We start from the raw sequence: 12825 nt of genomic DNA on the forward strand, positions 1-12825 counted from the left end.
TTCAAAGAAAGACTCTTATTATTTTTAAATAACATTTATTCAACTGGTATCCCCCCCCCCCAATAGAATGGAAAAAAACAATTGTGATTCCTATCTTTAAAAAAGGTAATAGAGATGACCTTAAAAATTATAGAGGTATCAGTATACTAAATTCCTGTTACAAAATATATATCAGAATCTTAAATATCAAACTAATGAAATATTCCGAAAACTTTATTTTAGAAGTACAGAATGGATTTAGAAAAGGACGATCATGTATAGACCCGGCCTTTTGTCTAAAATTAATAATAGAGAAAAGAAGAGAATACAATTTAGAAACACATATTCATTTATTGACTTTGAAAAAGCATTTGACAAAGTTAAAAGAAACATATTATTTAACATATTAAAAGAAAGACAAATACCAAATAATATCCTAAAAGCTATCACAAGTATATATGAAATAATCAAATATAAATAAGTTTAAATCATATACGAGAGAGATAAACCAAGGGGTCCGGACAGGGATGTCCTCTCTCAGCAACTCTTTTTATTATCTACTTAAATGAAATAATAATAATAAAATGGAATAAAAATTTACATCAAGGAATTAAACTTTCTCCTACAGTAAACTTAAACACTCTCCTCTTTGCCGACGACCAAATAATAATTACAAATTCTGAAGATAAACTACAGAAAGCTATTTTAGATCTAAATGAGATATCCAAAGATTATGGTATGATAATATCAACAGAAAAATCAAAAACTATGGCCTTTAAAGGACAAGATCCAGCAAGAACTAAAATAGTAATAGATAACAAGATCTTAGAACAGGTGAATTCATTTAACTACCTAGGATGTATGATCACATATGAAAATGAAAAAGATATAAAATTGCAAAATATTTAAAAATAAAAGGTGTAATTAACTCTATATTTAAACCAAACCTAGTTCAAAAACCAACCAGACTAAAAGTATATACATTAGCCCTATACATTAGCCCTACCAGTCTTAATGTATGGAAGCGAAATCTGGACAATAAAACAAAAAGACAAACAAAGATTAACAGCAGCAGAAATGAAGTTTATGAGAAAAACTGCAAAGTATACCCTATTTGATCACAAAAGAAATGAAGAAATTATGAAAGAATTAAACCAAGAACCAGTAATAGAAAAAATTAAAAAATATAAACATAAATGGATGGAACACGTTCAAAGAATGAAAACAGAAAGATTACCAAAACAAGCCTTAAAGTACAAGCCATTAAGGAAAAGAAAACCAGGGCGTCCTCTTAAACGATTCAATGATGACTTCTAAGGCTGGAACAGGCCATGCTAGGCCAAAATCCTTGATATGCATGATGATGATGAACCAAGTTACTACAAAAAACAATTTGATGCAATCTTTTTGTTTCTGAAAATTATCATGCAGAATAATAATTTTTAAGAAATTATTATCATGAGACATTTCAATAACTGAAGTAGAAAAAGCCATCAAAAACCTGGAATGATAGCTGAATTAGATATTAAATCTGAAATATGAAGGAAAATATATTGGACAGTGGTCACTGCATTATTCAGAAATGCCTGGTCAGAAGTTCAAATCCCAGATAATTGGAGTAGAGCTCTCAAGTGTTCCAATTATAAAAATGGAAATAAAAGTATGAGGGGAATTATAGAGGCATTTCTCTGTTGAAGAGTTCCAAGAAGGATTTATGAAAGCATTCTTGAGAAAGGAGTAGGAAAAACTGGTAAAATTAAGATTAGTTAAAAGATACAGCAGTTCAACAATCACAGTAATATAACAAGACAAAGTTTTTTTACATGTACAAGCCTTGTTGTTTACTCATGGATAAAGGATTCAAGAAGAATATAATTTCTTGACAAGTATAATATAATAAGGATCTCTAAATTTTGTTTGCAAATAATACAAGGAAAAAACTGTTTAAATCAAAAAAAAAATTATAATGAAACAACCTTATATAGAGTAATACACAGTTTATATGTAGGTTGTAATCAGAAATTAGAAGTAAATTATTTACAGGAAGATGATCATTTAAAAGTCACTGTCTCTGCTGTTATTTATAATCTACATGGACCACATTATGAAAGTGATACCAAACTATTGGAGCCTCCATAACTCATTCAGGATAGACGAAGCCCTCTGGTCAAAAGACCTGCGTTTGATTCCTGTCAATGATGCGAGGAACCATTTATTGGGGCTTTTTGACTAAAGGTGAGTCAGCTGGTCTCATATGGTGGATGGTTTTTCCTGCTGAAAACTCGTTTTGAAAACTTGTTTGAGGTTTTTCATTCCTCTACAGACATAGAATACTTTGGGGAATGATTGTGGCCTGAACTGGCCTCTGGCTAGGAAGTTATAATTCTGACCAATACCTCATCTCTGATCCAAATGTCAATATTGGTATCCTGTATATTCCCAAATGACAACACCACCACCAAAAACTGATGATCAAAAAGGTGATATTTAGATTAGTACTTTACTCTGGAGATCATGATAATCTCTTAAATCTGCTATGTTAAGTCTTCAAAAATGTTTAATCAACTTAAATAGGTATTGTAACAAATCTGGTATGAAATAAGCAATATAAATACAAAGCAACAATGAAAATAGGAAAGAAAACTGAACATCATCTATACATTTTCAGTAGTGAGTTAATATAACAAATAACAGGGTAACATTATTTTAACATATAGACACAGTTTTAACATGGAATTAGAGAAAAAGCAAGGGGATATTTATCTCATTTGCTTTCATTTTTTAAATGTAACAAATAAATTTCATAAGTCAACCTGTGAAAGATAAAAAAAAGAATTTCTGTGAGAAAGAAAATTTATATAGGACACATATTAACTCATCATGTTGATAAATCTTGAGAAATGTTTTTCTTTTCATTGTTTAGGTTACCAAAATTGGTACATTTAACCAAGTTAACTGTGAAAATGATCCCATGACATTTTTCACTTCTGAAAATTCTCCTGTGGCCTTTCCAATCAATGGAAAGACCACATTAAAAATGAAGATGTCAGAAAAGCACTCTATATTATTCATATTGACCCATACCTAATATGTTATGGGTCAGCAAAATGTGAGGTGAAAGAATAAGGGTTCAGAGCAAAAATAAGAAGAAACCAAGAAAAAGACTGCAACAATCTAAATAGGTTGGTGTAGCTCAGTGTTGCATCAATATCATATCAGAGACCTCACAAATAGAAGCATAATGTGAAAAAATATGCTGATAGGATAGTGCTAATGAGATATTATCTTGAATTATCACATCTGGTATACTTATTGAGGTATATATATATCAGGAAATGGTGATAAGATCCTGCAAGAGAGTTGTTTCCTATCACCAAATTCATGATAGGATCAGGAATTTGAAGATAATATGAATGGGAGAGGATGATAAACTACATGAAAAGTTTATATTATTACTGATTTCCTATTAACAATTTTCTTCCAAATTACTCTATCCTGTCAAGACTCTATTATTTATATTTTAGTCTTCTAAGAAAAATGTCATTGTATCAATGCCCTCGTTAATGCAGTAAAAAATGAAAATGTAAATGAATCAATCCAATGAAAAGAACGGTTTAATTGAAATTCCGCTACTGAAATATCATTGCATGCTATACAAACTAAACACACCCTTGAAATTGCTACCATCATTGATTTCCAAGAAAATGAAACCAATTACATTGTTACAAATCTCTAGCAATAAGAATGAATCAGAAAGCCATAAATACAAAAAGACCAAATCTCATATTGCTCTCTTGGCAATTAAATAAAATACATTACTCCCTATTAATTTTGAACCACCCAAACTCTCCGTTACCTTTGAATCAACCCAACTTCTCTTAACACATAATCTTAAACAACACAGGAGGCAACTGAAAAGTCTTCTGAAGAATGCCTAATGAAATCTATCCACATCATTTGCATTAACATAAACTGCTTATACCAAGAATAAATGAAAGGCCTAGATGGTGGCTCTGCCTTGAATTGAGTGACCTTATTTGGTTAGAATAACAGAAATCTGGAATTATTAGGAAACCACAAAACACAGCATGTTTTTTCCTGATGAGTTGCACTGTTTTTGAAACAATAACAACAACATGCACACTTGGGATCAAGGATGGCTATGTCAACTCTCATGGATCCATTAAAACTCTGTAAGTTCATCTTTTTCTTCTTGGAGATGTAATTTTTTTGTAATAAATACTCCAAAAGTGCAAAGTTCAGTCAGTCTCTGTATTTTCCCTCCATTTATGGCCAAAGTCTATCACTGTATCTGATGAAATACAAGATTCTATCATCTATAGAATCTTGCAGTTCACCAGATATAGTGTTATATATTTTTCAGGCTACATACAATGGATATAAAGATACCATGAGATGATGTATGTGCAGCTATGCATAATGCAATAACACAACCTATTTACTTTGAGTGCAATGTGACAGATGCTATGAGAAACCAGTGGTAAAAGTATCATGGAAACTGCTGGGATATTTACACACAACAGTGTGTGTGTGTGTGCGTGCGTGTGTGTGTAGAGCATATCAAGAATGGTTCAAAAAAGAAGAAACATCTCTGACAATGGTATTCCTTGGTTGAAGGTACTGTTCAGGATCACTCCTAGGAACATAATGGTAAGTGTGCTATATATCTACTCAGGCATTCAGTTTCAACCTAACTGAACACCTCTGGGAGATTGAAGGAGCAGGTTCTGGCACAGATTTGACATGAACAATATGAAGTAAATGTGACTGAATCTGCATGAGTCCATATTCTTGTGAAACATTTTCAGATAGGCTGAGGGAATGTGGACTGGAGAGTTTGGTAGGTAGAAGTGATATGATTGAGACTTTCAAACTGTGGAGAGGTAGTTATGGGGTTGACACTGGGGAGTTATTTTGTTTGGTAGAACAGGGGGAAGACGGAGCAAGGACAAGGAGCCATCCCTGGAGGTTACAAAAGGAAGCTGCGCAAGAGCATGGAGGGTGGCTGAACCGTGGAATGCAATGCCTGATAGAGTGGGAGAGCATGAACGGTCAATAAGTTCAAGGAATGGTAAGATAGACTGTATTTTCTAGGATGGGTCTCCCATGATGCATCTTGTGATTCCATGGAGGCCTGAATCATAAGTAGTAAGCTAAGGCTGTTATAAGGACTAAATGGCTTGCAATTTGATAAATATATCTAAATTGTCAATTCAGCATGCACATGTATGTATTGCATTCCATTCAAGGAATGGCATAATAGCTATTTCCAGAAAATTCAAGACGATGCCAAGACTCTATGCTTAACATGATGACCAAAGGTAATTGCATTACAACCATTTCTATATAAATTCCACTTTTTGACAGGAAAGCTTAACATGAGGATTTATTATATGAATTATACTTTCACCTTTTGGCTCAACATTTGCTTTTCACTATTCTATTATCCAGAATAAGAAGTCATCTAATAAACTTTATTTACAATAAACTTCAGATAACTCTCTTACTATAACAAACTATCAAAGAGTCCTGCCAAAGTCTCACAAGGCACAATGTTATTTTAATGAAAATTTAATAACAAATGATCCACTATAAGAAACTATTCCTGTGGTTTTTGTGTATTTACTACAGTGAGATTTGACTGTATTTACTTATATTTTTTAATGATAATTTACTAAATAACCTATATTAAATTACTACTGTGGCAGATGGACAAAGGAATTAGGAATCCTGCCAGTTTAACGCTTCAAGCCTTCAATAATCAAGTGGCCTCCAAGGAAAATCATATGCTACCTAAATATTACTAGCAGTTTAAAATTAAAAATTGCTTCAAGTAATAGATAAAAATGAAATTTAATTCTGGCAAACATACAGATAAAAGTGGTAAAACAGGAAATACCTACCCTGCAAAGCCTACTAATGACTTTCATTGCAACAAGTTGAACATTTGAAGAAGCAAGTGCAACTGCAGTATCTGCCATGATTTCTGCTTGGGTAGAACCAAGTCCACCAGTCACACTTCGCTAATATAAGAAAACAACTGTCAGTAACTTTCAAGATAAATGGAATATCAAGGATAAATATTAGAAATACAGTGCCATTACATTCTGATACTATATTATATTTTAGTATATATATACATATACCAGTCACTGAATTAGAAATCTTTATGTGGATGTATGTAAACATCACTTATGCAACATATACGCAAATACTTGATCACTTGCATCATCCCGCATTCTAGTCAACTATTTAAGAACGCTGCTGGTCAGTAATCATCAATAGTGTTGATCACATTGGGATAAACAAAGGCTCTTTCAGAGTTTGATAAGGTGCTTATTGTAGGTGGTCATCTGGATGGGACCACAATTTTGAATACAGTAGTGTTAAATTGTGAATGAAGATATTTGGGAATTATAATACTTCATTCACATTTAACATAATCTGCCATAACTTAAACAAGACTTGTAAATATCATTTGTTGTTAGTCTCTTGCTTATAAATTATTATTTATATAATTACTTTGAGTTTGTTTATTACTGTTTATATAATTTTGGGATATGTATTAGTAATGAAAGGACTCTGTGTTAAAATATCATTCAATTTATTTTATTTATTCCTGTGTTAATATTATAAGAAGCTGTGCATATATATTATAAGAATTTGAATTTATCATATTTAAATGTATTTTATGTGAACTACGGATTCTTTTTTTATTTGTAATTCTGAAATGTGTGAATGTAAATGTGTGGAATTCTGCTGATGTGATTTGATTGGTTACAGTCAGAGAACTGAGTTGTTTGTAGTTAGTGTGTGCTTAGAACGTGAATGGCTATGTATATGGAGAGAGGCCAGTAGGATGTAAGCTGAACTGGTTAGAACCAGATTTTGGGCGGGAAAGAATAAGCATATTTGTTTGGAAAATGAAAGTAAAGAAGGAGAAGTGTTCAGGACAGCAAGGAGTGAAGTAATTGGTGGCAGTAAGGGAATTGGGAAAATTCCATAAATCGATTAAGAAAGGGCTGGGAATTAATAGGCAATTCAGAATATTTCTACAGAATTCTAATATTACGATGAATTCCAAATGTTTTAAGGAAGAATAGTGCAAACCTGAATTTAATGCATAGAAGAAAATAACGAATTAGTAGATTACTTAAAACGAGTGCGTGAAGACTTGTATAACTCTGTGTCTATAAATTCAGTTATTATAGCGAAGATTTCTTTTGAATAGTGTTACTTCAAAGTAATAGTGAACTACAGTTTTAAGTGTGCCTATAGTGAATCCAATGTGTAAAAGGTGTAACCCGGTAAGAGCAGTCCTCTTTATATTTCAGCATGAAGAAATAAAAGTTAGCCCCGCCTGATATATCTTAACATTAACTGTAGTGTTCTACTATAAATAGCCGAAGTATGGAGCTTTAAAGTGTTTCACCCTGATAACTGCCTCATAATTAAATAAAGTGTTTGTTGACTAAAAGAGTGAATTAGAGAATTCTATTTTAAGAATAATTACTGTAAAATTCTAGAACATTGAACTGTGTGAACCATTTTCAATTATTCGAAAGAATATAGAATTGACAGCTGAATGTTTGATGCCTAATGTATTATGTACATTAGGCATCAAACTCATAGAACTATACCACCTGTGGTAGAGGTGGTATAGTTCTCATCACTTGCCTTAGTATTTCCCAAAATGCAAAGCACATCTCCTTGCAGACATGTATACTGCTATGCATTAAGGGAAGGGCCACTACCCAGACTGGTTTCGACCTTTATTGAGGTCTCATCAGTGGGAGTAAGGGAGAAGTCATATTTACCTATACGAGTTGGGAGATACTAAGGCAAGTGATGAGAACTTATACCACCTTTACCACGAATTGACCCATTCCTGAAAGTACTTCAAGTGCAAACTTTGTTTGCTTGCACTTGGATAAAGGATAAAACCCAATATATAATTAGTGGAATTAGAGATGATAAAGGTGATATGAACACTGAAGATAAAGATATTCTAGATGTCTAGAGTAACTACTTTGAAAGACTACTAAATGAAACAAGCAGTGCCAGCATGGTGATAGAAAACTCCCAACATGAATGCATCAGAAATACATATCCATACTTAAAACAGAAAAAGTCATCCAAAACCTGAAATGCGGAAAGGCAGCTGGAGCAGATGACATTTGACCAGAAATTCTCAAATATGGAGGTATAAAAGTTTCACAGTGGCTGCATTGCATAATCCAGAAGGCCTGGTCAGAGGTTGAATTTCAGATTATTGGAGCACAGCTCTGAAAGTACTCATCTATAAAAACAGAAATGAAACTGAATGTGAGAATTACAGAGGTATTTCCCCACTGAGTGTTCTTCTGACCTGCATATACCTGCATAAATCTTCTGAGGGAAGATTTATGCAGGTATAAGAGAAACAGCTAAGAAAACTTAAGAATAAGCTGGATTCAGGCCAAATGGAGGTTGTCAGTATCAGATTTTCACTTTAAGACAAATGGTTGACAAGGATTCATCATCATCAATTTCCTGATATGTACCATCAAGGAATGTTCAGGTTACAATGACAACACTGCATAAGTAAGTTTACATTATTATTAATCTCCTACCAACAAGTTTCCCCCAAATCGATCTATTAATTGTGATTACTCCAATATTGTCACATCTAACATTCTTGCTTGACATCTCCATTTTGATGCCAAGACGGCAGGAAAGAGACTCTTGTCTTCCTCTGGGTCTCTTTCCTGCCATCTTGGCATCAAACACCTGTTTTGCTAGCCTTTCTTCACCCATTCTATTTAAGTGGCCATACCACCTTAGGTTTGTTCTGCTGACATAGTCTTAAATGTTAACAATGTCAAGTTTCTTTCTAATATTTGCATTTTTAATATGATTCTGTCATTGAATCCATTGGTTCAATCCCTTAATTTTCTTAGAAATATATGTGATCTCTAGTCTTTGATCAAGTGCTTAATTTCTAACCCAACTCTCAGATCCATAACATAAAACTGGTTTGAACAATGTCATGTATACTGCTAGTTTGGTGTTTTGAGTATCCACCATACCAGCTTTGCTTATTCTGTTGTCTATTTCCAGATTTAACCTGCCATCTTCACTAAAAACTGTGCCTAAATAGCTGAAATATTTTACTTCTTCTTCTATAGGGTCGCCATTCAGAATGCAGTTGAAGTTTTCTATGTTCATGTCTATTTTCATAGCTTTGTGTCTTTTTAATGCTGATTTTCATGCCAAATTTGTTACAGCTGTTATTCAATTTAATTAGCCAATCCTGCAGACTTGTACTAGATGTGTTAAGGAGTATAACATCATCTGCATAAAAAAAAGGAAGCAGCTTGACATCTCCAATTCTAATATCAGACCTGATGTCACTTTCTTTCATAATGTGATCTATACAGATGATGAATAGGAGTGGAGATAATGTGCATCTTTCTCTCATCCCTGATTTTACATCAAACCAACTTCCTGTATTTCCTTCAATTCCAACTGCTAACTTACAACTTAAATATAGACAATGTATTGCTCTGTATAATGTTCCATTCACCCAATATAACTGTAATGTTTTGAAAAGCTTTTCTCTGCGCACCTTGTCATATGCTTCTTCCACATCTACAAAACTTAAGTACATATCCTGTCATATTCCCACAATTTCTCAACTATTTGTCATAAAGTGAAAATCTGATCTTGACAACCTCTATCTGGCCTGAACTCTGCTTGTTCTTCGCCAAGTTTTTCTTCTACAATCTTTCTTAACCTCTTTTCAAGTATGCTTGCATAAATTTTACTTGGAACACTTAGTAGAGAAATTCTTCTGTAATTCTCAGATTCAGTTTTATTCCCTTTTTAATATATGGGTACTAGGAGAGCTCTACTCCCATCAGGAATTCGCCCTTCTGACCAAACCCTCTGAATTATGCAGTGCAGCCACTGTAAAACTTTCATACCTCCATACTTGAGCATTTCTTGTCGAATATCATCTATCCAGCTGCCTTTCCACATTTCAAGTTTTTGATAGCTTTTTCTACTTCAAATATTGATATATACACCTCTTTGCATTCTTCCTGAAAATATTTTACTATTGTTCTGTCACTGCTTGGTTTGTTTAACAGTCTTTCAAAGTAATTACTCCAGACATCTAGAATATTCTTATCTTCAGTTCTCATGTCACCTTTATCATCTCTGATTCTTTTTACAGTAGTTCTTTCCTCCATTTCTAAGCTTCTTCAACAGTACATTTTGACACCCTGATGTTTATTTTCCATATTCTTACCAAAGTCTTCCCATGATCTTTATTTAGATACTTTTACACATAGCTTAGCTCTATTCTTTTAGGGAATCTGCTGACTTATTTGTTAGGAACTTTTTGGTATGCTTCCTTCTTTTCCAGGACTGCTTCTTTAACCTCTTGTGTCTACCATGGTGATTTTTCTATCCTTGCAGACAAGTACACCATCTAACTCCATAGCTGAATCAATCAATGTATTCTCGAGAGTTTGCCTCTGAGACTCCAAGGTTTGGTTCTTGTTTTCAATTTGTTTCGTTTTTTTCTTCAATAATGTCTATACAGTGAAGTCTATAATTTACTTGTAAAAGCTACTCAGCTTTAATTCTTTTCTAAACTTTCTTACATAGTTTTTTTTCAATGTGATATCCATTGTTATCCTGCTTAGTAATGGTAACTTCCCATTTCAAATCCTCTGTACACTCTTATTCTGAATGAGAATGATGATATCACTATCAACAATGATGCAGTCAATTAGGCTTTTCTTATTTCTTGTGTCTTCTCTCCATGTGAAGATCTTTTATATTGAAACATGGTATTAGTAATGACTAGACTGTGTCCTGAGCAGAAGTCCAGTAAATACTTACCATTATTATTAGCTTTGCCATTTTCTCCAAATTTTCTGAAAATGTATGCCTGGGATTCATTTCTTATAAAAGAAATGGGATTCATTTCTTGCTCTGCTGTTCAGATTCCACACCACTTTTTCCATTTCCCTTTATGTCAGCTGCCTTTTCTAATAACTCAAAAAAGTTTTTCACTTTTTCCTTAGAATAACCTTCTGTGGGACCATGAGCACAAATAAGTTTCATTGTCCAAGTCCCCATTTTGAAGTCTGCCCACATAACTCTACTTGAAACTGCCTTCCAATCAAGAAGTTTATCTTCATGTTTGGTTTTGAATGAATATACTACTCCTTCCTTTACTTGATCATTATTGCCTGAAAATAACATCATATACTTATTATTTAGTAAGATCTCACAGTTTTTGTCTTCACTGTCTCAGTAATGCCAATTATTATCCACACGTGGTACTTTTCCAATTCTTCTGCAAGTTCAATTTCCTTTCCATTAATACTCCTTATATTGATGGAAAGGAAATTATTACATTATATTTTTTATTTAACACTGAAATTTTGCCCTAGTAATAAGGCATCTTCAGTATGAGTTTTAAAAATTATACAAGTAGAGGAGAAACTGAAAGACTCAACAATGAAAATATGTGAGTTGTACATACATTATATAGTATGGCACAGACTAAAATACATGGTCCTGTACAAAAATAAACAAGAAACAGAGTATTAAATAAATAAATAAATAATTAAATAAATGCACAAAAACTATTGCCTACGGAATGTGTAAAAAAAGCACTATTTTCCATAATAGGGATAATTGAAGTTCAACTCTGCCCAATCATCGACGGAAGACATTCTCCTAGCTAAATATCTAGCCTGTCTTTTGAAAGATAATATAAAAAATCGGATTCCTTCATAAAGAATTCTAAGCATTTCACTGAAAAATTAAAAGGTATCACCATCTTAAAAACAGACATACTTGCAAGCCTAGACATGGTTTCGTTATTCACCAACGTACCTGTTGAAGAAATTATCAAGATCATAGAAAATCTCTATCCACAGCTCAGCTTTTCCGCCATTGCCTTAAATCAAATTATTTCAAAGTGAATAATACAATTTATGAACAACTTGATGGCTCAGTCATTGGCAGTCCCTTATTACCTCCCTGCGCTGATCTATTCATGGAAAAACTAGAAGCTTACATCCTTTCCAAAGTAAATCCAAAGCCATTGGTTTGGTGGAGATATGTAGATGTTTTTTATTATTTGGAAAGGCACAGAAAATATCTTATTTGATTTCCTTACAAAAATAAATTCCTTCTACCAAAAAATAAAGTTCACGTTAGAGCTGGAAAAGAATAATCAATTGCCCTTTCTAGATACACTAATAAAGAAACAAGAGAATGAACAAATCCAGCTCACAATCTATTAAAAACCAACAGACACTGGATTACATGCACTTCAAATCGTCTCACCATACTGTGCAAAAACTTAGCATAATCCATATGCTTAAAAATAGAGCGACCAATCTCAGAAGAAAAATACTAGTAAACAACGTTTACCCAAAAAATATAACCAAAAAAGATTCTTCATAGGAACCCTCCACAGCAACAGCCTCCTGTCATGCAACGTACATCATCCATCGTCATCCCTTATGCAGGCTCAGTTTCAACAAAAATAGCCAAACTTATGAAGTCTTTCAACGTCAGAGTTACTCTCAAACCTGTCAAAACTATATGCCACATTTTAAGATCTCCTAAGGACGCTAATGCCTTCTTCAAATATGCAGGTGTATACAACATCCCATGTTCCTGTGGATTAAATTACATAGGCCAAACATCAAGAAGCCTGGAAATTCGAAAAAAAGAACATATAGGGGACGTGAACAATAGAACAGACACTTCAGGATTAGCCCATCACTCGATCTCTAACCACACCATCGATTGGGA

The 12825-nt window shown here is 33.3% G+C and overlaps 1 protein-coding gene across 1 annotated transcript in view; it reads right to left on the reverse strand.

Moving 5' to 3' along the window:
* The window catches only part of Nf1 (neurofibromin 1), a 1119557-nt gene that overhangs the window by 268197 nt on the left and 838535 nt on the right, over positions 1 to 12825 (reverse strand). The window contains exon 45 of the mRNA XM_090400295.1: positions 5904 to 6023. Within this exon, the coding sequence (XP_090256421.1) occupies positions 5904 to 6023 (120 nt within the window). The remainder of the gene's footprint in view (positions 1 to 5903; positions 6024 to 12825) is intronic.

This window comes from Typopeltis vanoorti, chromosome 11 (assembly GCF_054136105.1).
Source record: "Typopeltis vanoorti isolate ZY-2024b chromosome 11, IOZ_Tvanoo_1.0, whole genome shotgun sequence".
Classification (NCBI taxonomy): Eukaryota; Metazoa; Arthropoda; class Arachnida; order Uropygi; family Thelyphonidae; genus Typopeltis; species Typopeltis vanoorti.